The following is a 25535-nucleotide window of genomic DNA, read 5'->3' on the forward strand; positions in this document are numbered from 1 at the left end:
CCCAATCTCACCGTGGGGCTGAGGCTACTGCATGCTGCCCCCGCGGCCGTCACTGGGCGCTTACAGGATGCATCTGAATGGCAGATCGCACCCCAATTGGCTTCTGCACTTTGGCGCCCGCGTAAGTAAGCCAAGATCCCAAGCCCTAGGAGTCGTCACCGCGGCAGTGGAGAAGAAAGACAGAAGCGGATAGTGAGAGAGAACCATAGGTTGGAGATTGTTGCTATCGTGCCGGCGTTTCAAGTTATTTAGGGTTTCGCGGGCAAACTGCGGAAGCACCAAGCATCGACCTATGCAGCCTCCAAGATAGCTGAAATCGATGTATACCCTCGTTCATATGCCATAGCAAGCGCTGTCCTGCCTACATCGTCACCCTTGTTTTTGTCTGCCCGCATACTGAGTAGAAAAGAGACGAGTTCCTCGGACTGTATGGTCACCGCTAGCATCAGTGCGGTGCTACCTTGAGAATCCGTGGCGTTAATGTTGGCTCCTCTTTCTATAAGGAGTTTGACTATGTCCAGGTAGCCTCCCACCGTAGCCAAAAGGAGAGGAGTGCGACCGTCCGTCGCGATGGATTCAATGTTCGCTCCTCTTTCGAGGAGAAGCGTGGCACAGGCTAAGTGGTTTTCTGTGCATGCTGATTGTAAAGCTGTATGGCCAAACAGGTTACGAAGCTCAAGGTCTGCTCCATGATCAAGAAGTAGATATAAAATATCCGCGTGACCTTGAATGGCAGCAAAGCCCAACGAAGACAATTTGTTGGTAGTGGAGCATGCATTTACGTCTGCGCCGTGCTCAAGTAACGTCCTTGTTCCTTCTTTATCCGCGGTTGAGACCAGCTCCATCAGAGCGGTGCATCGTTCGTTCCCAACCGCGTTGATATCTGCGCCTTGGCGACATAGCGTTGCGACCGCTAACTTCGAGCTCTGCGCCGCGCGGACAAATGCTTTCATGGCTTGGTGTGGAAACTGCTTTCCGTACTCAGCCCATCGGGCCAGAAGCCAGTAGCGAAGGGCTGCTTGCTCATTCGAGTTGACCCAATAAAGAGATTCCGCCATGTACAAGTCATCTCCATTCTGATAATCGCCTTGAAGCTCAACAACGAACTCAGGGTCGAGAGATGCTAGTACCATAAGTTGGGCGACGTCTGGTCTCGTAGAGTTAAGACATGTCGTCTTTGTTTCGAGGATTGGGTTATTTAGGAGTCCAATCGATTCAATGTGATCCATGATCACCTGTCGATTGAGTCGATTGGCAATATGCCATGTCGCCCAACCTAGCTGGCTTGAGAATTTGGTCCACCATTCCCTAGGCTCATGAGAATTCATCCAACTGGATGGCCGAAGGTTTCTGAGACCTTCGAAGAAGTTCGCCCTGATATCACACTGAAGGAGGAACTTCGCTATCTCAAAGCCTGTGTCTCGGACGCCTGCGGTACTGGTAAGCATTGCTCGCTGACAGAGAAGCCCAAGCTCGTACACAGAGCGCTCATATTCGTTTCCTTCAGAGCGTCTACTGAGCCATTGGAGGATAGAGAAGGCGCCGTCCCAGTTGCCGTCAGAGGTAAGTTTCTGAACACGCTCTCGAACTGTACTCGTGTCGCCAGCAAGCTCGGGGAGGATGTCCAAGTGATTCAGTGCCGGCACTATGCACAGTAAGGCATCCTCTCTCGAGCCCAGATTCCCAGATTCAAAGCAAGCCACGAGCTCATCCAGGCTGGTACTCTGGGCTATGAAACTATTCTGGGAGACTGGAAAGATATCCACATTGCCCCCAAGACACTTGACCCCCCTGAGAATGCACATAATGAATTGAATATAGACGTCTTGTGCTGCCATTACTCCCAAGTTGTTGTCGGTTTTCACGACAAGGATTTCCTTGTTGTCCAGATCGTTGCCAGTAAAGTAACCAAAGTTTTGCTCCGGAAATGATATCATCTTGTGCGACACCATTATCGCTTCCCTTTGACGAAAGATCCATTTGTGGAAGTATAAATCCGTAGATGGAGACTTGGCCTCTTCCTTCGTCAATCCCACTGCCCGCCCAAGGCCATGCTGCAACCAGCCTGGATCCGACTTCAACAAAGAGAAGGTCCATAGCCCTAGAATTGCTTCTAGCTCGTATGAATCAACTTTCCATTGGAATGTGTCGTTTGATCGTTCAAGCATAATAGGGTACGTTTCCAAAGAACCCCGAGATTTGTCGTCATCCGGGTGGCAGGCGAAGGTAAGTTCAAAACTGGAGGTGCTACTAGGCACCTCTTTCCATCCGGAGACCACCTCCATTGTCATCTCAATAGTCCTTGCTAGATCTTGGGCAACTTTTCGTATTGGGAGATCATCCCAATTCATACTAGGATGGCGGTCGCAGGAAGTGAGCTCTGCCAACTTAGCCCTAGTGCGTATCAGCTTCGCCCCAAGTCCGGACGGTCGATTCGAGATTTGCGACGATTGACTGGTAGTACATGACCCAGATCGTGACCGCACTGATTGATGTACGGGGCTTGACATCAAATGGAACGATTTGACTTTTTCTAGATGATAGGCAAAGCAATCCAGTTCCTGCTGATTGTGGGAGAACAGTTCCCGATCGTCTTTGCGAAACTGGTTTCCATCTGAGCCGATTCGTTTAGTCCTCAAGCATGTGCGTACCACGGCCATGAGAAGCGTTGATCCAACGTCTGCGATTATGACGGATGGATGTAGGCCGCGAAGGCCAACAAATTGCAGCACAAATCCAACCATTGTGACACATATAGTAAAGACAAGTAGGGCTCGCTTGCCCCTGGGTGGAGGACCGCGGACTGATTTTATATATTTTGGTTTCTTTGAGGTCGAAGAGCCCGGGCTTTCATCAACAGCAAGGAAAGCCCCGAAGTCTTGCTCGCCGATCTTCTGTCGGCCAGGCTGCAACCAGTAAAGCTTACTTGGTTTCTCTGACTGAAGGTAACTCTCGCTTGAGGAGCGTTCTATCAGAAAGGCACATAGAAACATGCCTACACTGAGTGAGATCGACCCATAAAGATAAAACGGTAACGCATAGCTCTCAGACGAACCATCGTCATTTCCAAAAATACCAGAGTACCAGAAGACTGTGAGTCCGGCATATACAAGGGTGCCTGGGGCCATGGTCAGCAAGACATAGCCCACAACCATCACGAATAAGCAGGTACCGTACCTCCTTGTAGGATAACCCCCAATAGGGCAGCAGCGTAGAACCACCCGGGCCCTCTCCGCTCGATGCCCTTATTCAAAGACAAGTTGGGAATATCAAGCTCAGGAAGAGATAGGAGTCCCTTTTCAGTCTGAACCACTTCTCCCTGCGTAGACCAAGCCCCTACTTCAAGGGCATCACGGAGAGTCCCGAGCTCGTACGAGCCCTGCTCTTCCCATACAACTACTTCCAAAATTCTGGGCCTGCCAAAAACTCTGGAAATGCCACCATCGTTGAACAGCTCAGCTGTGCCCTCAGATACGCAGGAAAGCAGCTCATTTTCTGCCTCTCCAGGCGCTTCATTGGCCCTGCCCACAAAAGCTCGGAGAGACGAGTTTCCGCAAATGCGAATGACGGAGACCACAGCCGTTAAAATGCCCAGCGGGCATAAGGCAAAGATCAGGTTGTCGAGACGGCTCGTAGACTCGGCTAGAAATTGCTTCGTTAGCCGCTCACCGAAAAGAGCGACTAAAGGCGCCTGCGCAGGCAGTCATATTAGCCCCAGATCAGATGAGAGCAGATATGGATCCCGTTAGAGCGGCGTAGATACCAAGTCCGTTGCAAAGTTATCGGCAAAGTCCTCCCAGCCTTGTGCTCTAACGCTTGCTGTCCAAAAGAGCGTTGTGAGGAGTAGATACTGCCAGAGCATCGACGGCATTTTGCAGGTTTAGCCCTCCCCGCGGACAAAACAGAGTGAACAAAACGTGCAATTCAAATGCATGGTCAATGAAAAGGGACCGAGGCCAGGCAATAGATTATAGTCTGAACAAGGCTGGGAATGCAATCTGCCTAGGGGTTCGCCTTGCCGCAGCCCACACTGGTATTGGCGAAACAGGTCATTCCATCTGAAGGCATCTGACCGCAGCATTGAAGTCAGGACTAACCATGACCAATAACCCCGGCATGTCGCTGGCTAGAACGAACCTCCAACAATGCAGGTTCGTGGAGGGGAGGGAGGAACTACAAGCGGAGATCGCCACGTTTACCGGCGCTTAAGTGCAGCAGCGAATCTTCGCATAGAACGATCGCCTGGCGCCAAATGAAACATCACTACAGGATTTTTAGATTCACATATAAATCCCGTATTTGTTTTTTGCCTAAGAATAGTGATGACCAAAAACGCCTCTTTGCATGTAGATACCCTAAAAAGCCGAGTTAGAGACTTGATAATAAAAGGCTCGTAGCAGATACCCTGAAGAGGAGACAATTAACTCTTCCAAGGCCTTCCATTCATTATGGGCCGGCCATTCATGCACAGAAGAATAGTGTAAACCCGAACCACCAACGCCAATTCCATGAAACAAATGAGAAAAATCAAGGACAGGAAGAACGCAAACCGCGTTCTACTTTCATGTAAACACAGCAATCCAGGCCATGCATCAAGGAGAGTAGATTAGAAGATGCTGTTAACAATGTTGGATCCAATCGTAGCTCCGGCACCGAAGACAGCTAATTCGAGAGTCAGCTCCTGAAAACATACTAGTCTGTAAGCCAGGTCTGAATACGTACCAGCATTGCCCAGCTTCTTGCCAAATTTCTTGCCATGTTCCTCAAACTTGCCGGATTTACCAGGTGTGGACGACGAGCCACTCTGGCTGACCTCAAGAGGCATGTTTCCGTAATTGGTAGGTGGCGCAACCGCCTTCTCGTCCAAGACATTAACGTAGCTGCGAGGGAAGATACCCTCGAGGTTTGTGCGCTCGTTGCGACCGCGCCACCCTGTAAATGATTAGTACACATCTCGGCTCCGTTTCAACCAAGGTAAACTTACAGTCGGCATTCATGTGCTCAAGAACCTGGATACGGTCATTTGGCTGCAAAGCCAGGTCCCCAGCGTCGGTTGGTGTGTATGCATATAGTGCTGAAGCAACAGATAGCACAGTAGGTGCTTGCGGGTAAGCAGGAGGCGGGCTCGCATAATGCTGCTGGGGCGCGGGCGAGTTCATTCCATATTGTGCTTTTTCATTCAGCGAGGTACTGGCGAGTTGAGCGGTCGGTGGTGAGTATGGAGCTGGAGATAGCACCGCCTGGGCAGGGGCAGGCGGAGGAATGTTCTGAGTGACAGGGGGTGGTAGCTGCACTGGAGATGGCTGTGACGCTGCCGACACTTGACGTTCAGTTCCACTCGAGCTGGGTAGCTGTGATAGAATGGATGAAAGTTGCTGAGGGGTAATGACTGAGGCATCTGCTAGAAACTCCAGCTCCTGAAGAGCAACGTTTATTAGCACACATCGTGGACGACCTCGAAATCAGTAGCCAAACCAAGGGGGAGGGTCGTACCGATCGGACATTACGGAGCGACCGGCTGGTCAAGGCCGATAGGAACATCTCTTGAGATGCCATGACGGGCGATAAGGAATGGTCAGGGTTTCAACTGGGTCGAGCAGACAGGTATATTCCGTGCAAGATAGGGAGTTTTTAGCGAAAGATTGCCGACCGACAGAAATGTTTGCTCAGTTGGTGGTCAGCGATAGAAGGATGGATGTTGACGGATGGAGGATGGGGCCGAGCTGGGACGGCACGATCGTTGGTTCCTGAATGCTGAGGCCTCAGACTGCCGCCAGGCTGAACCGTTTCTATTGGTGGATATGGTGGGATTCGGCGTTTCTCCTCAGGCACTGCCACCAATTTATGAATCACAATGACACTTATGTTCGGGGTATGCTTAGCCACTTCCGAGCATTCATGTTCTTTGATGACTGGAAATATTAGACAGGGTGTCTTTCTTTGTCTACGCTGTTTGCTAGGTAACTGCTTTGTTAGAGCTAGGCACGTGAAATCGCCATGTGTCGTGTATAGTAGCGGGTTTACACGCAGCCACTCCTCGAATTGAGGGCAAGAAAAGCGTCAGTACATACCGTGCTACTCAGTACGGGCATTTGCCTTCAGAGAAAGCAGTACCATGGGCATCTCGATCTATCCCAGAGACCCTTTGATCGCTAATCATGGATGAAGCCTCGCCTCTGGCATCGTTCTTTGACTCAGAGCCAAGTGATGTCAGCACAGCTAGCCCTTATCGGGCTTAGCGCATTCCGCACACTCACCTCCGCCATCGTCTCGAAAGTTCCGTCCACGGTCTGTGTCATCGATATAAATACGGTGGGCCCCCGTGAGGCTTGAACAACCCTCTTTCAAACCTCACGCGATCATACATACCAAACGCCACTCCTTTCTACGATAGAACTTATAGACGATACCCAACATCACTACCTCTATCCAAACTTCCAACACCACCACAGAAACAATGAGCGACTGGGATTCCGTTACCCGCATTGGTTCCAAGAACCGTGGCGGCCCCGCCATTCGCGAGACTGTCGTCAAGGGCAAGAGCGCATTGAACGCCGCCCAGCGCCAGGGTCTCGTTGTCGGTACTGAGAAGAAATACGCCTCTGGCAACACTGTACGTACTTTTTGCCTTTCTTGCAACTTTCCATTATGCGCCACATACTAATTACGCTCAGGCCGGACGCGCTGGTGCCGTCGAAGGCCAACATCTCACCAAGGTCGACCGCAGCGACGACATCGTCAAGCCCAAGACCGTCGGTCTGCAGGTTGCAGACGCCATCAAGAAGCGCCGAACCGATGAGGGATATAAGATGACACAGAAGGAGCTCGCCACCAAGTGCAACACCACAGTTACCGTTGTCCAGGACTTCGAGCGGGGCACAGCCGCACCCGACCAAAAGGTGCTTAGCGCCATGGAGCGCGTGCTCAACGTCAAGCTGAGAGGTGCTGACATCGGAAGCGAGAAGTTCCCTAAGAAAAAGTAAATCGACCGGGGGTGAGCCCGCGACTTTTTCTTCTGGGGAGGCGAGGGGCATTGTTGATATGATTCTTTTTCTTTGGCCTTCATGTCCCAGGCTTCTCGGTTGTTATGTTATGCCCTCCATTGAATGATATGACATTTCTTTACTTGTGACTGGTTTGCGTTCAGAAGCGTCAACCTGGTGTTGAATTGATTAGACATAAATACATTCCCTTTGATTAGAGGAATAATTTCGTCTACTTATGCCATCTACAAATATCTACAAATAGTGAAGGGTTGAAGTAAAAGGTTCTCTTTTATTAGGACACGAAAGCGACCAGAAATCGAATATGATACCAACTCCGTCTTATCATGATATAGATGAAAAGTAGCTCACCACTTCAATCACCCAGGTCTCCTGAACCCACCACGCGTAGCTGTCTCTTTTCTGTGCTTTTGTTGTAAACAGGACATGCCATCACTTCATGACACATTCGAGAGATGCAATAAACAGAAATAAGGAAATTCAACCATCGTTTCACACATCAACCACTTCACCGCCTCAACTGCTCCCGCTCGACCTCGTACATGAAGTCAAAGTAGGGCTTGTCGAAGTGGTGAACACGGACGTAACCGTCCTCACCACCGGAAGCGTACGCTGTGCCGGCGGGGTGGACGTGAATGGTATTCAGAGGACCGAAGTGACCCTTGACACGGCCGATCTCGTCCTCGAAGACCTTGTGGTAGAAACGGGCCTCGAATTTACCCTGGCGGGCGGAGGTTGTCGTGACATCCATGGCGGCCTGACCACCACCGAGAATAACGTAGTCCTTCTTGGGCGTGATGGCGGCGCTGTTCAGTGGTGTGTCGGCGACGTAGGTCTTAAGGATGGCGAGGTTGCGGGCGGACATGAGCTATACCAAGTCAGTTACCGATTCGAATCTGGCGAAAAAAGCTTCCTACCTTGGCGGACTTGTCCTTGGAGGCAGTAAGAAAGTGGGTGCGGTCGGGGGAGAATTGAAGGTCGTTGATCTGGTGGTCGAACTCGTGGGCCTGGACGTTCTCCAGCTGCTCACCGGTCTAAGACAAATGTTAGAAGCCAGCACCTCATGATCCCAGACTTATGTCGAATCCCACCTTTCCATCGTATTGGCTAACGCTTCCATCTTCGTGGCCAGCGATAATGTACTTGCCCATGTAACTCCACCCAGCGACTGTGGCCTTGCTGTCTGTGCAGGTGATTCGGAGGCTAGGCTCCTCGGCCTGGTTCGTGAAGTCGCCGTCGTAGTTGATGTCGAGGACCGCAATCGTACCCAGGAAACCCATACGCTTTTCTGTGACGGCTAGAACCTTGCTTCCGTCCGGACTGAACTCGACCCGCTTAACCGCCGTAGGGAATTCCCACACCTTAACACACTCGCCAGTCTTCACGTTCCATAGTCGTACGGAGTTGTCTGCAGAGCCGGTCGCGAGGAGAACAGTGTTCGGGCTGACATCGACGGTCCAGATAGCACCCAGGTGTCCGGCGTAGGTACCGAGTCGTTCGCCGTTGGCCGACCACCAAGCGCACACAATCTTATCCTTAGCTACCGAGAACAGGAGATCACCATCCCGGTTGAACTTGATCTGGTTCAGAGATCGTTCCTGCAGGATAATCGAGCGTTAGCGACCAGTTTATGGGGCTTAAGACGGCGAAAGAACTCGAGCAGGCTCTTCCGTGTCCTGGGGAAAACGCACATGTCCCGCAAGCAAAATCGGCCTCATTTTGAGCAACCAATATGTGATTTATCGAGGTCGCAAGGGGGTATAAAAGACTGGATCACAGATGGATGCTGTCCGTGACACCAACTGCGTGTTGAGGCTGATTCTGGCGGGGTTGATTATTGCGGCGGCCTTTCTTTAACCTCACCCGACAAGTTCACGAATTTCATCGCACAGTCCGCGGGTCCAATGCCAAGCCTTCCTCATTGGACGCCGTAAATGACAAAGCCCGTACCGGAACCCAGATTTTCCGGTATGGACGTATCTATCATGTGACAGGACCAGCCCTGAGGCACCGGCCAAAGCGGAATAGCGTGATCGACACCAGCCGCAGCTTGAATTTGCTGACATCAGCCTTTGTTCACCCTGTGCCGATAGAAATCAGGTCTATCATTCAAGGCCTCGAGGTTGAAGGTATTGTTCTCCTGGGTACGGAGTAGACAATCAATAGCACTCCAATAAAGACCATGGAGCTGCCGTAGACCTCACTATTGTTCCTGTCCTCTATATTCCTCAATTGCCCTCTTCTGACGGATTATTCATAGCCATTTGCAACCGACTCCGCTGGATCGACCGGTTTCCCTATCTGCCCTCCAGTTCTCCGGCGCCAGAGAACCAAAAGGAGTAATCGATGCCATACTCCCCCGCCTATTCGGCGGTCATACCCCGCTGTGCTGCTCGAGCGAACAGCTTAGGTTTGCAACCATGGGCTCCGTGTCAATCTTCTTCTCGCCGATTAATTCTTTTCCACAAACCTTCTCTCCTCTCTATATACCATCATCCTCGACTGCCCTCTGTCCGACGCGGTTTCTTCACTGAGACTCGCCGAATAGTTCCCCGACGTTCTCCGGAAAGCCTTAGAGACTTTCCCGCTTTACCGTGTCAGCGTCGTACATTCTCTAGCACAGACGTCGCCATGGTGGCCGAAAAGATCGATGGCACGCAAATCGCCAAGGATATCCGCGCGGGGCTGAAGAGTGAAATTCAGAAGATTCAGGAGGTCAACCCTAGGTTCAAGCCCAGCCTGGTGATCTTCCAGGGTACGTGAGCTGTACTCCGGCTACATCTTCCGCGGGAAAGTACTAACATCGTAAAGTCGGAGACAGGTCTGATTCAAGTGAGCCTTCTTGTGGTGATGTTCAATGGTGGAGGAGCTAACGTGCCATACTTTTAGGCACATATGTGCGTATGAAGTTGAAGGCTGCTGAGGAGGTACCTTTACCCACGTACACCCTTTTGTATGCTCTTTATACATTAGCTAACAATGTTTTTGTTAGGCAAACATTCTCTGCAAGATCATCAACTTCCCCGAGTCCATTACACAGCCCGAAGTCCTTCAGGAAATCAGCCAGGCCAACAATGACCCCTCAGTACATGGTATCCTTGTTCAATTACCGCTCCCTCAGCACCTTTCCGAGCATGCAGTCACCTCCGCTGTGGCCGACGAGAAGGATGTTGATGGGTTTGGAGCGATCAACATTGGAGAACTTGCCAAGCGTGGTGGCCGCCCTCTCTTCGTTCCTTGCACCCCCAAGGCTGTGATGGTTCTCCTCAAGGCCAGTGGTGTCGACCCAGCGGGCAAGGAGGCCGTTGTCCTCGGCCGGAGCGACATTGTTGGAAGCCCTGTCAGCTACCTCCTCAAGAACGCGGATGCTACTGTCACAGTGTGCCATTCGAAGACCCCCGATATCGCCAGCGCTGTGAAGAAGGCGGATATCATTGTCGCGGCCATTGGTAAAACAGAATTTGTAAAGGGCGAGTGGGTGAAGCCCGGCGCCGTTGTTATTGACGTTGGTATCAACTACAAGCCTGATTCCACGAAGAAGTCCGGACAGCGTCTAGTCGGAGACGTCGAATATGAGACTGCTTCCCAGGTGGCTTCAAAGATCACCCCTGTCCCCGGTGGCGTTGGGCCTATGACAGTGGCTATGCTCTTGGAGAACGTGGTCGCGTCCGCCAAAGCATACTTTGAGAAGCAGAAAGAGCGCCATATCACCCCCCTCCCACTCAAACTGGTCACCCCGGTTCCCTCAGACATCGCCATCTCCCGCGCACAGTACCCTAAGCCTATCACACAAGTTGCGTCTGAGGTTGGCATCGCCCCCCACGAGCTTGAGCCGTACGGCCACACCAAAGGCAAGGTTAGCCTTGAGGTTCTCAACCGTCTAAGTCACCGCCGCGATGGCCGCTACATCCTGGTCTGTGGTATTACTCCTACGCCTCTTGGTGAGGGCAAGTCAACAACTACATTGGGGTTGAGCCAGGCCCTAGGCGCACACTTGAACCGTGTCGTTTTTGCAAACGTCCGCCAGCCGAGTCAGGGTCCTACGTTCGGTATCAAGGGTGGAGCCGCCGGTGGAGGATACAGTCAGGTCATTCCTATGGATGAGTTCAACCTGCACCTGACTGGTGATATCCACGCCATCACCGCGGCAAACAACCTTCTTGCCGCTGCCATTGAGACACGCATGTTCCACGAGGCTACCCAGAAAGATGCCGCTCTGTACAAGCGTCTTGTCCCGGAGAAGAAGGGCAAGCGCGAGTTCAAGCCTATTATGTTCAAGCGATTGAAGAAGCTTGGAATCACCAAGACCGAACCCAACGACCTTACTGAAGATGAAATTAACCGATTTGCCCGACTTGACATTGATCCTTCAACCATCACCTGGCGCCGTGTCTTGGATGTCAATGACCGCCACCTTCGAGGCATCACCGTTGGACAGGCGCCCACCGAGAAGGGGCTGACGCGCGAAACTGGCTTTGACATCTCCGTTGCCAGTGAGTGTATGGCCATCCTGGCTCTGAGCAGTGACCTCGCGGATATGCGGGAGAGACTTGGCCGCATGGTTGTCGCTACCTCGAAGCGGGGGGAGCCGGTTACTTGTGACGATATTGGCGCAGGAGGAGCGCTTGCAGCGCTGATGAAGGATGCGATCAAGCCCAACTTGATGCAGAGTTTGGAGGGTACGCCTGTTCTGGTTCACGCCGGCCCCTTCGCGAACATCAGTATCGGAGCCAGCTCAGTTCTTGCAGACCGAGTGGCTCTGAAGCTCGCGGGTACCGAGCCCGAGGAGGACCACGAAGCCAAGACCGGTTTCGTTGTTACAGAGGCTGGTTTCGACTTCACGATGGGAGGCGAGCGCTTCTTCAACATCAAATGTCGCTCCTCTGGTCTGTCTCCTGACACCGTTGTCATTGTCGCTACTGTGCGTGCTTTGAAGGTCCACGGTGGTGGTCCTGAGATCAGCCCCGGAGCTGCCCTGCACGAGGTCTACCGCACAGAAAACACAGAGATCCTCCGCAAGGGTTGCGTTAACCTCAAGAAGCACATCGAGAACGCCCGGCAGTACGGAGTTCCTGTCGTGGTGGCTATCAACCGCTTTGAGACTGATACTGAGGCGGAAATTGCTATCATTCGCGAGGAAGCTATCGCGGCGGGTGCGGAGGACGCGGTCTCCGCCAACCACTGGGCCGAGGGCGGAGCCGGTGCTGTGGACCTGGCCAAGACCGTCATCATTGCCAGCTCCAAGCCCAAGGACTTCAAGCTGCTCTACGATCTGAACGGCAGCATTCAGGAGCGCATTGAGCGCATCGGTAAGGCTATGTATGGTGCGGACAAGGTGGAGTTCAGCGAGCTGGCCCAGAAGAAGGTCGACACATACACCGCCCAGGGCTTCTCCAACCTTCCAATCTGTATCGCCAAAACACAGTACTCTCTCAGCCACGACCCTGCGCTGAAGGGAGCTCCCACTGGATTCACGGTTCCCATCCGCGACGTGCGGTTGGCCGTTGGCGGTGGATATCTGTAAGGCTTGTCTGTTTTCGTTGTTTTGTGTCTCAGCTAACGGTGTTCCCATAGGTACGCGCTTGCGGCGGACATTCAGACAATCCCCGGCTTGCCGACGGCTCCTGGGTACCTGAACGTGGACATTGACCCCGAGACCGGGGAGATTGACGGCCTCTTCTAGAGCTATTAGAGCTATTTATGATATATTCTTTCCACATTGTTAGATAGGGGTTATTTTTGGTCAGTTTACGACGGGCATGGTAGCATTATTGTGAGGTTCATTTCAACTTGTCGAACCTAGCGGGTGGGAAAATCATGGGTATACATCTTCAACAGGATTGGAACATAAAGTATGCAGAATAATAATTGACTTACTACATTTTTACCTTTGGATCGTCCGATAGACAGCAGGGCAGATCCGTGGCTCCGGAGGAGTGGCCCAACTCCGGCTCGCCGGCTAAAGCAGGCGAACGTCCGATGATCGCAAGTTCGGGGTTGCAGCCGGCGGAAAATTTCTTGGTGCCGCGGGAAAACTGCCCAGTAGCCTCAGTAGACAGTAGGACCTCTCACAGAGGGATTGAGACAGTGCGACAGACTGACGGAGAATCTCTGAATGTCTGATGGTGTTTGGCTGGAATGGCACGGTGCACGGAGAAATGTCGCCTCAAAGCCGCCATCCGCACTCCGCATGAACCTCGTCCAAAGTCTGGAGTGCCGTAGTATGGAAAGTCGCCTGCGCAACGTCATCAGCCTCTTATACCTCTGGGAGTCCGCGACCTCCGCCAGTCTCTGTAGCTCAAGAACTCCATCTCCAAGCCTGATAGTCTGTAGCCCCTTCATTCCCATTATTGATTGCGTTATCCAAGACGGCCGGCTTCGGCGCGCACGGTGGGCGGAAAAGGAAGAGCTCCATCAAGGTCGTGCGGATAAGAAAGAGTCACCGCGTCTCCTCCAAGGTTCTTCAGGACTTCATCAACAGCTTTCTCCCTTGGACCTTTTCTTCCACCCCCTCTGGCCTGTTAAACATTTTCCGGCCTGCTCCGTTCTGCTCCGCGGCAACAGCTTGAACCTCCTGTCGACCCTTTGCGACTCCACTGCGCTCTCCTTCCACCCGAGCCTCCTACGTCGAGTTCCCTCGGGTACACCCAAGTCGCCCTCAGAATCGCGTCCTGGACTTACCGACGGTCGAATCCGCGTGCAGCAGACGACGGCCTCTCGTCCGCCCCTCCTCCACATCCTAATATCTTTACCCAGCTGTCTCGTCTGCGAATAGGCCCATTCCACCATGTCGTCGGTTCGGTTCACTTCCGCATTGGCTCGCCGCTCCCTCAACTCCCCTCTTCTTCCCTGCGCTGCCCCTCCCACTTCCTCCGCTCTTCGCTCTTTCTCTTCTGCTTCTTATTCTGCCTTCTCTTCTTCCTCCTCCTCTTCCTCTCCATCCACCGCTCGTGCTCTCGCCTCCTCTGCTCGCATCTCCCGTCCCGCAGCTGCTCGTTCTCTATACCGTATTCAATCCCGCAACATGGCGACTGAAATCCAGAAGATCAAGGTCAAGAACCCCGTCGTGGAGCTGGACGGTGATGAGGTAGGTTCATTGCGAGCGTTTGATTGGAAAGCCAAATGGGGATAAAGTCTCCTTCTGCGCGTTGCACTACGGACTGCATGGCGTTGCGCTGTGCGACTGCGCTTTATATCCTGGTTGACTTGGTCCTCGGGAGGCGTTTTCGTCCTGATCCTCCGCATTTGCGGGGGAAAACGGCGAGAGTAGCCCTGCTTCCTTTTGGATCTGCGGCAATTCTCCGAGGACCATGGCCGGGCAGCCAACAAGGGCACATACAGCTGTATATCACATGTCACTGACAGTTACTCTTCCTAGATGACCCGCATTATCTGGAAGGAGATCCGAGAGAAGGTGAGTTCACAGCCATTGATCACTGCTGCCATGCTTTGAAGCCAACTGATGTTTCCCCTGTCATAGTTGATCTTGCCGTAAGTTGAACTGTACCTCGGCTTCGTTTCGCCGTGGCTAAGACAAGCTAGTTTCCTCGACATCGACCTCAAGTACTACGATCTGGTATGCACCTCATGTTTCCTTGTCATATAATATCAGCCTATTGACCATTTCTAGGGTCTTGAGTACCGTGACCAGACCGATGACAAGGTCACCGTTGAGTCCGCCGAGGCCATCAAGAAGTATGGTGTCGGTGTCAAGTGCGCCACCATCACTCCTGATGAGGCCCGTGTTGAGGAGTTCAAGCTGAAGAAGAGTAAGCATTGGGTGCTTGGGCTGCAGAATGAGCTGGCTAACCATTTCTCTTAGTGTGGCTCTCCCCTAACGGTACTATCCGTAACATTCTGTACGTCACTTTCTACCCTATAAATCAGGTTATTCTTGCAAGTTGCTAATGCTTCTTAGTGGCGGTACCGTTTTCCGTGAGCCCATTGTCATTCCTCGCATCCCCCGTCTTGTGCCCGGATGGACCAAGCCTATCATCATCGGTCGTCACGCTTTCGGTGACCAATACCGTGCTACCGACCGTGTGATTCCCGGCCCCGGCAAGCTTGAGCTTGTCTACACCCCCGAGGGCGGCCAGCCCGAGTCCATTAAGGTCTACGACTTCCAGGGCGGTGGTGTTACCCAGACTCAGTACAACACCGACGAGTCGATCCGCGGCTTCGCTCACGCCAGTTTCAAGCTCGCCTTGGCCAAGAGCCTCCCCCTCTACATGAGCACCAAGAACACTATCCTGAAGAAGTACGATGGCCGCTTCAAGGACATCTTCCAGGAGATCTTCGAGTCCACCTACAAGAAGGAGTTTGATGCCAAGGGTATCTGGTACGAGCACCGTCTCATTGACGACATGGTCGCCCAGATGATCAAGAGTGAGGGCGGTTTCATCATGGCTCTGAAGAGTGAGTGGTATCTCACATTACGAAATGAATCTTGGCTAACTCCCTCTAGACTACGATGGTGATGTCCAGTCCGACATTGTCGCCCAGGGTTTCGGTTCTCTCGGTCTGATGACCTCCACCCTCATTACCCCCGATGGCAAGACCTTCGAATCCGAGGCCGCCCACGGCACCGTCACCCGCCACTACCGCGAGCACCAGAAGGGCCGTGAGACCTCCACCAACCCCATTGCCTCCATCTTCGCCTGGACTCGTGGTCTGGTCCAGCGTGGTATCATCGACGAGACCCCCGATGTTGTCAAGTTCGCCGAGGCGCTCGAGCGCGCTTGTATCGACGTTGTCAACGAGGAGGGCATCATGACCAAGGACCTTGCCCTTGCCTGCGGCCGTAAGGAGCGTGAGGCGTGGGTTACTACCCGCGAGTACATGGCCGCTGTCGAGAAGCGCCTCAAGTCCGACCTCAAGTCTCGCCTGTAAATATACCATGATCTAGCGTTCTGCTTATTGTTTTCATCGCATTTCTAAAATATCACGATACCTACTCTTATCACTTAGCTCGGGCTGGCTAGAATCTAGCCAGATCGTTGGTCAATACAAGCTCCGACTGCCACATTGTACAGTTCAAACTGGCTGGATGAGAAAAATCGATTTTGGAGCACGAGCTGCATGTACGGTCAGTACTACTTTCTATTGATCTGTATCTAGAAGACCCGGTTGCGCTGTCACCTCATGTTCATAGGTGCGTCTGTCGTTTGCTAGACTTGTTGCTACGAATATACATCTAGCTTGATGCATTATTGGATAAAATCTACAAACTCTCCGCCTTCAGGTGCTTACTCCTTCTAATACTGCATATTTCTCGTCTTTCAGACGTCCATACGTAGTATGTAGGTGGCTTTTGCCTCCTGCCGAGTGCGGCGAGCCGGTGTTACATCCATGGATGCCCAGCATTCCAGGGATAGTGACAGGCTGAGCCACGGATCCTTCATCCGCGTACTGACTGCTTCCCCAATTATTCAGACTCGCCCTGGAGACACTCTGGTTGGTGGCCGCCACGAGTCATTGACGCAATGGTCGATCGTGCCACTGCCATCATCTACTGCTGAAACCTACATTGAGACTCACGTTCCATCCCCCCCCGGCCATGTCCCTGGCTGAATCCCATTCTCATGGCTTTCTTTATTATTCCATCTAAGGTTCCTGCCAGGTACTCGCCGGGCAGTATCTTGGCCGCTCTTTGTTTTCTCGGAACGCATGCAAGATGTATGTGCTTCCGGTCATCATAACGTTTGTCTCAGTGGCCACGCTTGCAGTGGCCCTGCGGCTCTTTACACGCATTCGCTTGGTTAGGAGTACGCTGTGGTGGGATGATTGGTTTCTCGTGCTTGCTTTGGTATGTGCCGGCCCAATTGGATCTTTGGGTACATTCATGCGAGGAGGGTGAGCTAACCCATCGGTATAGATGACGGATTATGCGTTCTTCGGGGTTTTGTTGGTTGGTGCGATACACGCGCAGACGACTAGAGCTATCATGTACTGACTTCGCGTAGAGCATAGCGATGGCCTGGGGGAGCCGGAGGCGTCGCTCAGCCCGGAGACATATCGAGACCAGCTCAAGGTACGCATCCCAGCTCCTATACGATTGTTCAACAATAGTGCAGCGGGCTCAATAATGACACATAGATGCTATATTTCTCCGTCCCGCTATATAATCTCTCGTTAACCTTCACGAAAGTCTCCATTTGCCTTTTATACATGCGCCTCTTTTCAACGAAGACATATCAGGTCATATTAAAGATCCTCTTAGTAGTGATCGTTTGCGCTGGGCTGTACATGGTCATCGGCACCTTGCTCATCTGCTATCCGCTTCATTCGTTCTGGTACCAGGAAAACATGGAAGAGAACTGTGTCTCGCGGGAAGTGACATGGTACCTCACCGCTGCCCTTCAGATAGCCGGCGATTTGATCCTTGTGGTTTTGCCGATGCCGCAAGTGAGCAAGCTGCGTGTACCCACCAGGCAGAAGGTCTGCTTGACGATGGTATTCGCTCTCGGGTTGTTGTGCGTTCCTCCTTCAGATGGTCAGGTCATGACTGAACATACACTGACGCATATGTCACACTAGTGTCGTCGCCACGAGCGCAGCCCGTTTCCATTCCCTAGTCAGGCTCGTACAATTGAACGACTTCGCCCGTACAGTTCACCTTCGCCCTCTGTTACAGTGCAAGGCTAACCTACCACCCAGGCAACAATGGCTTCGTTGCAACCTGGTCCTTCGTCGAAGTCAACACCGCCCTCGTCTGCGCTAGTCTCACAGTTATGCGACAGCTCATCACCCGGACCTTCCCGCGCCTCATACCAGCGAGTGCTCGGAGGACATACAAAAAGACACATAGCCGCCGCAGTGAGAAGCGTCTGCATGATTCGTCGACGCTCTGGGAGCCGTACAGGGGCCCGGTCAGTTATTCTGCTGATGTCTCGGTAAACGCGAGTAACGATCGGGACTCGTCGGAGCATATAGGTGACGGCATACAGGTCGTGAGGGAGTTGAGGTGGGAATTGGGGACGGCGGAGGCTCCTAATGATTCTCAGAGTGATGGTGAGAAACCGACTTATGTGCCGGGGCTGGCGCTAGAGCTGGAGCCGCCCCTGGGCCTGGAGATGCCCCCGGAGATTTGGGCTGGATCTGAACGTGGGAGAGGAGGGGGAGAGTCTGATGGTGGAACGGCTTCTGCTGCTTAAGACTATAGACTGTTTAGATTGTTGTCCTTTTGTTATTGGTCACTGTCTGCAGTGTTGCCCTACCTGTACATATATATATCCATCGGAGTTAGGGCTATCAGAAAGAGCATCGAAAGGTCTGCGTGGAGAACCCAAAGCTCACCTTGCACCTTGCCAACAAGACATTAATGCTCCGCTGCATCTTTTTCATCGCTTCCTGGCTTCATTTGCTCAGCTCCTAGGCTTGAATCTGATGAGGTTTAGTCACATATCCTTTCATCTCGTCACAACACTACAACGTCTTTTATATCGATCGGAGCTGTTTCACGTTCTATACCTTCAATTTCAGCCAAAGACACCACTACCCAGGCCAAATCTTCTCCCCGATGTTTGTGGTGCTCTTGACTGGAGGAATGCTCCGGGCTTGGCAATGTTTGCTGGTAGGTGATCACGTGCAAGGGCTAAGCTCATGCGGAGGTAATATCGAATGTTCCTTGCCTTTAGACTTCAATAATACCCTCCTCCTTGTCTACAACTGCAATACTACGCGCCTTACCTTCTACTAGTACCTACCACCAAGCACAACAACCGCGCGCAGCCTAACCCGACAATGTCGTCCCTGAACCACCCGGACACCCCGAACATCCCATCTTCCTCCGCGATCCTCGGCCTTAAAACCTCCACCCTCATCGATGCCCCAATCCAAGACGTGTGGAACGCTCTCACGGATACGTCGACCTACCCGAGATGGAACCGATTCGTGCCGCGCGTGACGGTCCGCGAGCAGCCTGACAAACACGAGGATGCAACTCTAAAGAGCGGAACGAGATTCACCTTCCATGTCAACATGTACCCCGAGACAGACGACGAACCGCAACCGCAGAAATCAAATCTCCGCGACACGTTCCTTCGGATTATTGAGTTCGAGCCGCCAGCGTCAACGGGCAATGCTAGCGATTGGAGAAAGGGCAGAGTTGTATGGGCATCTGACCCTGCTGCTGACGGGTACGTGATGTCGTCGCTGCTGACAGCCGAGCGCGTGCATGAAGTCGAAGAGGTAATCGACGGCAATGGGAAGCGGATGACGAAAGTGACGAATTGGGAGTCGCAGATTGGTAACCTCGCTTATGTGGTGAGATGGATGTTCGGGGCAAGGCTGAGGGCGAACTTCGCGGTTTGGGAGAGGGGTCTGAAGAAGTACGCTGAGCATAACTCGGAGGATGAGTCGGGATGAGAGGCGGGGCTTCGAACGACCTGATTTGAAGCCGGATAGGCAGCCCTATTCGGACCCCGGGCAGGACCCGGCGTGGCTCGTGGACGGTGATGGATGATATCACCGTGCAGCAGGTGGCTTGGGAACTTGGCAGTGAAGAAGCATGTCGAGTCGGAGGCGGGCCGAGGCTCGAGGATCAGCGACGAACTGAGTAAGAGTTCGGAGTCTGGACGTCAATTTCTTGGAGAGTGGGCCACGTGGGGCGGGGACTGGCTGGAAGTATACTCTGCCTTACAGGGTATCGGTACTGGTACTCCGTATGGATGTCATCTGGACGTCTTTCACACGCGAGACCATCGAGTGTGGCGAAGCCAATACGATAATATTTGAGTCACATTATCGACAGTATGACTCCGCGTAAGATAAGCCAGGTTGGAGATTTGTTGGAGACCCCGCGCTATAGATAAGCTTGTCTGGCGCTATTCCAGCAACTACAGGGTAGGAGTCATACTACTGCAGGCAGCAAAACCACCATCCCAAAGCAGATAATGTAGCACAGCGTTTACTCTGTACTCGCTACTCACGAGATGACAGCCGTTGGCCCGCAGACAGGCAGGCCAGATGCAGCCAGATTGCAGCTTATTGCAGGGTGAAGAACTCGGGTTGCCGCATCTGGTGAGCCGGGCCGAGCGAGAACGGACTAGCGCGTATTGACGACGGTAACGGATCCGCCACAATCTCGAACAATGAAGCCAAATTCCGGTTCCTATCGCTGCTCTGCTCTTGCTCTGGAGAATAGATACGACCCTAGACATGAACTCCAATTGCGACCAGCCGGATACGAGCTAGCACGAGGTCGTTGGAATGTAGCATCAGTGCGAGCAGGCCGTGCTTATCACAGGGTTGCTTGCTGCTTCTGCTGTGCGACACGTAAGGGCAAATCCAAACGAGTTCCACGGTTCTCGGCTCCAATTAAGCTTGCGTCGATCTCATTTCTTTTCTTGCTGCAATCAGAATTTCTTCGGGTTTTTGCGCTTTCATTTATTTCTTCTCCTCTTCTCTCCTCCTCTCTACACTCCTTTCTTCCTTTCTTCCTGTTTTCCTGCCTTTTGTCCTATCCTTATGTTCTGTTATCGTTACTGACAGAATCGCCATGTCTCTGTCACAAGGCCCGTTCCAACTGTGTCGCATGCCTGGTTCGGACTGCAGTCCCTGACCACCACCCAAACTTTTGCTTCATCCTCCACGTCAACGGGGCCTCGACTCGACGGGCCTTGATTCCTGCTGCTTGCCACTCGGGACTCTGTTCCAAGGCAAAGCCTATATCGTGGTGGCCGCCCTTCGTCCTCCTTCCGTCTTCCTCTCTCTGCATCCCTGTGCCCATTGATCGATATCATCACGGTCTTTCTGACACGTTTGATATACATCTCTATATAGTCAAGGCTATATACCGAAGGCTATCATCCTTCCAAATCAGGCACTGGAGAGCACAATCTCCGAAACCAGCATCTCTTATCATCTGCTGCTCTTTTCCCAAGAGCATCCAGCACTAACAGCCATGGCCACCTATATGCCCATGCAGCTTTCTATCTCCACCAAGCCCCATGGCGCTGTCACTACGCCAGGGCTTGGCCTTACGCCTCCTGTGACTCCCACCATCGAGGACCGTGCCAACAGCTCCACCATCCCATCCCCCCTGTCGGGCACATGTTCCGACAGTGAGGCAGTGTCGAGCCCCCCGCAGTTCCTCGATGAGCTGGAATACCAGCGCGACGAAAATGGTCGTCTCGTTACATTTGGCGACGGCGCTTGGAGCGTCGTTTACAAGGCCTTCGCCTCCCCCCGGGCTATTAACCCAACGCGCCCATTTACGCCCCCAAGCTCGCCGAATCCGGCCGGCCGCTTGGTGGCCGTCAAATCACCAGGACGGGGCGATGCCCGTCCTGTTCTGTACGCAGAAGCCCTTGCACTAACCCGAGCTAGCTCTACTCCTGGCTCAGAGAATTACATTGTCCCATTCCTCGGCTTCATCAACGCCTCCAGCTCCATCGTCATGTCAGCTATTCCACTCTCCTTATCAAGCTACATCGAGGACAAGGCCCGCATCATGCGGCAGAACTTCACCACACGGACCATGTACGATCCGGTCATAGGCATGCCACAGTGGCATGACCTTGCCAAACAGCTCATCAAGAGTCTTGACTGGCTCCATAACCAAGCCCAGATCGTGCACGCCGACATCAAGCCTCAGAACATCCTCCTTCGCCCCCGAATCTCCTTAGATGACGACAAGGAGTCTACTGAGTTCCCCTATGAGCCGCTATTCGCGGACTTTTCCTCCTCGCATTCCATCTCCACCACCGGAACTCAGATCCCATCCAGCGCTTGCCTCTCAGCCACAACCATCCCTTTCACGGCACCGGAACTCCTGAGCGTGCTAAAAAATCCCGACGCCGTCCCGGAGCCATCTTCCGATGTCTTCTCCCTTGCAGTCACCCTTCTTGGCGCCGCAACTGGTGATATCCTAATCTACCCTCCTGGGCTCCACCCAATGCAGCGCCAAATGTTAGGGCAACAGGGTCATCTAATTATCAGCAACGCCCGCCAATCTGGAAATAACGGCACCCGCGTCCCGAAGAACGGACTAGTCGAGAAGCTTCTCCAACCGGCCGTTTCTAAGAACCCGGCTGAGCGAGTCACTGCTCGTGCATGGTTCGACCTGGCCAACGCTCTATAGAGACTATACTTCTCACTCACCAACAAATGATCACGAACTTCGACGTCATCCTCCAATCATCTATACGGATCTACGTCTTTACATGTTCCTCTATTATATTCTTCCATCTCTCTGTTTTGATTTGGTTGAATTGGCCTTTTTTTTAATCTTTTTTTTTGGCTACCTGTACCCTATAAACCGTGTACTTCTTACAACTCTTTCCTTCTCACCACCAATTTGTGATACCCTATTATCAAGCCAACTTTCTGGCTATGACATATATACTACAATGTGACTATACCTGACACAATGGCTCCCCAACCCTCTCAAAGTAAAACCGTAATTTCACTAGTCTACGTAAGTTACGAATCTTTTCATCACTCACTGCGTCTGGTAGGATCCGTCCTTCCGAGCCCGTAAGAACCTCCATGGACCAGCAAGAAAACACTAAACACCCGCGTAGAACAAATCATCTCGATCACTCCTTTCGCCTAGGATGGCCGCCACCAAGCACAAATCGTTCCTGCGCTGACACCATCTCATAGTCAATACCCTAGTCCGGCTGCTCGATAGCCCATAACCCTGCAGGCTGCAACCGTGCCCCGGGCCGAAGCCGAGACTGGGGCCCCGGACTGGGATTGGGGCTAGGCCGGGGGGGTTCAGATCACTTCCTAAACAGGCGAGAGGGCGGGGTCTAGAGCCCTGGAGACCAGCCTAGGAGGCCGAGCTTGGGGGCCAGCGTCAGAAGTGATGAGGGAAGGATATCACCTAAGGCATTGGGGGGGGGGGGATGGGAACCGGTTGTAAGATATGACGGATGGATTTATACAGTTAAGGCAGTTCTCTGTATTTGCATTGATTCTACCAATTGGAAAGGAGACCTCCTCAAGTACCTTGCTTTAGTAGACTTAGTTGCTAAGGATGAAACAAAGGGAGGGGGGGGGGGGGGGAAACCACTATATTAACATATTGATCCACCAAATATTATATACAATCAACCTTGGATATACCCGCGTGCCTAAATTCGTCTCTTATACGTATACTGTGTAAATTATCGTACATTGCATATAGTACAGACCTAAGCATCACCAAACATCCACCCCAACAATAAAAAACCGCGTTTCCGTCTGGATAACGGTAGTCCTAGTAGGCGCTGAAGAAGGCTTATTTCAACGAGAGAGGGGAAAAAAGCGACTGCGTGAAATCATCACTTCTTATTTTTTGCATCCCCAGATTCCCCACGGTAATCTCGACTTAGCGCGCTGGTAGTCGTACCTCCCAGCATCCGCGTTAGTTGGACGACGTCCACGTGAATGCCTTCTCTGGCGTATTCGACAGCAAGGGACCAGATGGTCTCCGACGAGAGGACACGGATAGAGACGTCGCTAAGGTCATAGTCGAGGTTTTCCTGGAACCCATAGACAGGTTCTCTTGGCATGGTGCCAAGTTCGTCGTAGTGCACGGTTTTGGGGCATTCTTCAAAGTTGGGTTTGGGACGTCTTGAAGCGTGGATGGCAAGGGTCGGGACGGCCCTGACCAAATCGTTTGCGGTGTGTGCGGGAAGCACCTTCTCCATTAAATTTGAGATGGTCAATGCGCCGTTGACTCCGAGGCAATAGGAAATCGCTGAGAAGAAGCGCGTGGCCAGCTCTCTCTGGCTCTCGTCGAGTTGTTGCAGGTACCGCTTTGCTGGGGGGTTTGGGTTTGCTTCGAAGTACATCAACGTCCTGTAAATACCGCGGGGATACAATTCGTTCGAATCAATGAGAAGAGGCTCGAAAGGCCGGCGGTCGTAAAGAAGGACGGCTTCGTCGAAGTTATGGCTGTGGTAGGCGCTCCGCCTGTTGTCTCTTAATAGGGGCAAGGTGCGGATTGTATCGAAGTGAATAGCGGAGTGTATCTCCTCATAAGACGCTTTGAGGCTTTCAACTTGGTCGGGGACGCCTTTTAATGATCTCTGGGATTGTGGGCTTGCCGCATACCGTGAAATATTTTTGTTGAGGTTGTCAATTTTGTTCTGAATGTCCGCGAGCTGCACGCGAGTGTAAGCCTGATTGTTCTCTGAAATCATCAAACTAATTATTTTCCTGAGCCCTTTCACAGCCTCTTTATGTTTTGGTGAGTCTGGACTAATCTTGTTGAGCTCTTCAAAAGCTGTGAAGTATTTATCATGCTGGAGGGTCCTGGGGCGAGGCTGGTAAGGATGCACAATGTTGCGTTTGCTGCGACCATCGGAAGAAAGCGCACTGGTAGGGAGGTTGGGACATTCGGGTGCTGGTTCAATGGGTGGGAATGCACGACCCTCAGGCACGACAACATTATTCTTGGAAGCTCTCTCCTGGACACGCTGCTCACCCCCAGTTATCATCTCCCAATCCTTATGATAAGCCCAAGTTCCTATTTTCTCGTCAACCGTTGAGGCTACCTCGAAGGCATGAAGCGCGACCTGTTCAGTTAAGAGTGATGGGCGGGCACGCTGGGCGATTGCACGCGGTAAAACAGAATATACGTCCGACGAGGACATCGCGACAAGCAGCCGTACAGCTCCATATGCACTCAGACCGCTCTGCTGCAGACATTCGTCCATAAACACCTGTATCCACCGCGAGCCACTAAAGTGATCTTTATGTGAACGCGGGCCGGGGGGATTTGCCAGGACCAGCAAAGTATCATTCCTAGCTAAAGTCCCGCTGTTATCACTGTTTTGAATGCCTTGTTCCGGCAAGTATTTGGAAAGCAGTTCTTGCCAATCCCACAACCCGTACAGTTGCGTTTGGACTACTTCGCAGCCCGAGCGGCCTTTCGACCAAGATTCAATGTGTGGTCTGAAATACTTCAGATCCGGCTCAATGAGGACATGCCTGCGCGGTTTCAGAAAGTCGTTTACTTTGGACGAGAGGACACCGGGACCGGGCCATAGATCAAGGACATCAACCGGAGTATTTCGCGAGAGGTACGGCGAGAGGCGCTTCAAGATATCGTCTGTAGAGGCTTAGCTTCAGACCAAGAAAGTACAGTCAGAGATAGGTACCAACCACACAGCTCTGGGCCTACAATGTTGGGTTTGGTGCGGTGTACGCCGGTCCTTGGAAGACCCTTATGCAACGCGCTGGTGATGGGAAACTTGGTGACTGGCGCGTATTTATAGTTCCTAAAAATATTTTCCACTGCGGGCGGCGGCATGGCGATAGACTGAAAGATTGATTATCAGTCCATAAGGGCAGAAGAGGGGGCGCATGCAAGGAATTTGACAAGGTTGAGGGAGAGAGAGAGCTTGGAGCTGCGCGGAAGAGACCAAACCCCCGGCGCCCCGCCGATCTCTCTCATTCCGCACCACATCTCAACCCATCTTCTCTTATGGCTCGATCTTTCCTCCTTCCATGTCGAGGTGCTCTGCGGATGGACTTTTTGATTATGATCGATCATCGTCCGTGACATCACCCTCAGTCTGCTGCCTAACAAGTCTCTTG

General features: G+C 52.5%; 9 protein-coding genes across 9 annotated transcripts; 5 read left to right on the forward strand and 4 right to left on the reverse strand.

Annotated features, from left to right (window-relative positions):
- Positions 1–290: 290 nt before the first annotated feature.
- Positions 291–3871, reverse strand: DSM5745_03361 (ankyrin repeat domain-containing protein; the record flags this gene model as incomplete). Its single annotated transcript, XM_026745377.1, has 3 exons — positions 291–3118; positions 3178–3691; positions 3764–3871. The coding sequence occupies 3 exons, from the start codon at positions 3869–3871 to the stop codon at positions 291–293; spliced, it is 3450 nt and encodes a 1149-aa protein (XP_026606243.1).
- Positions 3872–4606: 735 nt separating this feature from the next.
- On the reverse strand, positions 4607–5556 carry DSM5745_03362 (uncharacterized protein; the record flags this gene model as incomplete). The annotated part of the gene is made up of 4 exons (XM_026745378.1): positions 4607–4662; positions 4723–4932; positions 4985–5417; positions 5494–5556. 4 exons carry the CDS (start codon positions 5554–5556, stop codon positions 4607–4609), a joined length of 762 nt encoding a protein of 253 aa, XP_026606244.1.
- Positions 5557–6457: 901 nt separating this feature from the next.
- On the forward strand, positions 6458–6983 carry mbf1 (multiprotein-bridging factor 1; the record flags this gene model as incomplete). The annotated part of the gene is made up of 2 exons (XM_026745379.1): positions 6458–6613; positions 6675–6983. 2 exons carry the CDS (start codon positions 6458–6460, stop codon positions 6981–6983), a joined length of 465 nt encoding a protein of 154 aa, XP_026606245.1.
- Positions 6984–7512: 529 nt separating this feature from the next.
- tif34 (translation initiation factor eIF3 subunit i) lies at positions 7513–8722 on the reverse strand (the record flags this gene model as incomplete). The annotated part of the gene is made up of 4 exons (XM_026745380.1): positions 7513–7872; positions 7922–8038; positions 8096–8602; positions 8696–8722. 4 exons carry the CDS (start codon positions 8720–8722, stop codon positions 7513–7515), a joined length of 1011 nt encoding a protein of 336 aa, XP_026606246.1.
- A 913-nt stretch (positions 8723–9635) lies between these two features.
- DSM5745_03365 (C-1-tetrahydrofolate synthase) lies at positions 9636–12687 on the forward strand (the record flags this gene model as incomplete). The annotated part of the gene is made up of 5 exons (XM_026745381.1): positions 9636–9759; positions 9816–9836; positions 9894–9931; positions 9997–12524; positions 12579–12687. 5 exons carry the CDS (start codon positions 9636–9638, stop codon positions 12685–12687), a joined length of 2820 nt encoding a protein of 939 aa, XP_026606247.1.
- Positions 12688–13791: 1104 nt separating this feature from the next.
- DSM5745_03366 (NADP-dependent isocitrate dehydrogenase) lies at positions 13792–15893 on the forward strand (the record flags this gene model as incomplete). The annotated part of the gene is made up of 8 exons (XM_026745382.1): positions 13792–14091; positions 14383–14418; positions 14485–14495; positions 14547–14580; positions 14635–14773; positions 14827–14863; positions 14923–15419; positions 15469–15893. 8 exons carry the CDS (start codon positions 13792–13794, stop codon positions 15891–15893), a joined length of 1479 nt encoding a protein of 492 aa, XP_026606248.1.
- Positions 15894–18746: 2853 nt separating this feature from the next.
- Positions 18747–19370, forward strand: DSM5745_03367 (SRPBCC domain-containing protein; the record flags this gene model as incomplete). The annotated part of the gene is made up of 1 exon (XM_026745383.1): positions 18747–19370. The coding sequence occupies one exon, from the start codon at positions 18747–18749 to the stop codon at positions 19368–19370; it is 624 nt and encodes a 207-aa protein (XP_026606249.1).
- A 1537-nt stretch (positions 19371–20907) lies between these two features.
- DSM5745_03368 (protein kinase domain-containing protein) lies at positions 20908–22086 on the forward strand (the record flags this gene model as incomplete). Its single annotated transcript, XM_026745384.1, has 1 exon — positions 20908–22086. One exon carries the CDS (start codon positions 20908–20910, stop codon positions 22084–22086), a length of 1179 nt encoding a protein of 392 aa, XP_026606250.1.
- Positions 22087–23272: 1186 nt separating this feature from the next.
- On the reverse strand, positions 23273–25248 carry DSM5745_03369 (uncharacterized protein; the record flags this gene model as incomplete). Its single annotated transcript, XM_026745385.1, has 2 exons — positions 23273–25047; positions 25101–25248. The coding sequence occupies 2 exons, from the start codon at positions 25246–25248 to the stop codon at positions 23273–23275; spliced, it is 1923 nt and encodes a 640-aa protein (XP_026606251.1).
- Between the last annotated feature and the right edge of the window lie 287 nt (positions 25249–25535).

This window comes from Aspergillus mulundensis (assembly GCF_003369625.1).
Source record: "Aspergillus mulundensis strain DSM 5745 chromosome Unknown scaffold_2, whole genome shotgun sequence".
NCBI classification, from domain to species: Eukaryota; Fungi; Ascomycota; class Eurotiomycetes; order Eurotiales; family Aspergillaceae; genus Aspergillus; species Aspergillus mulundensis.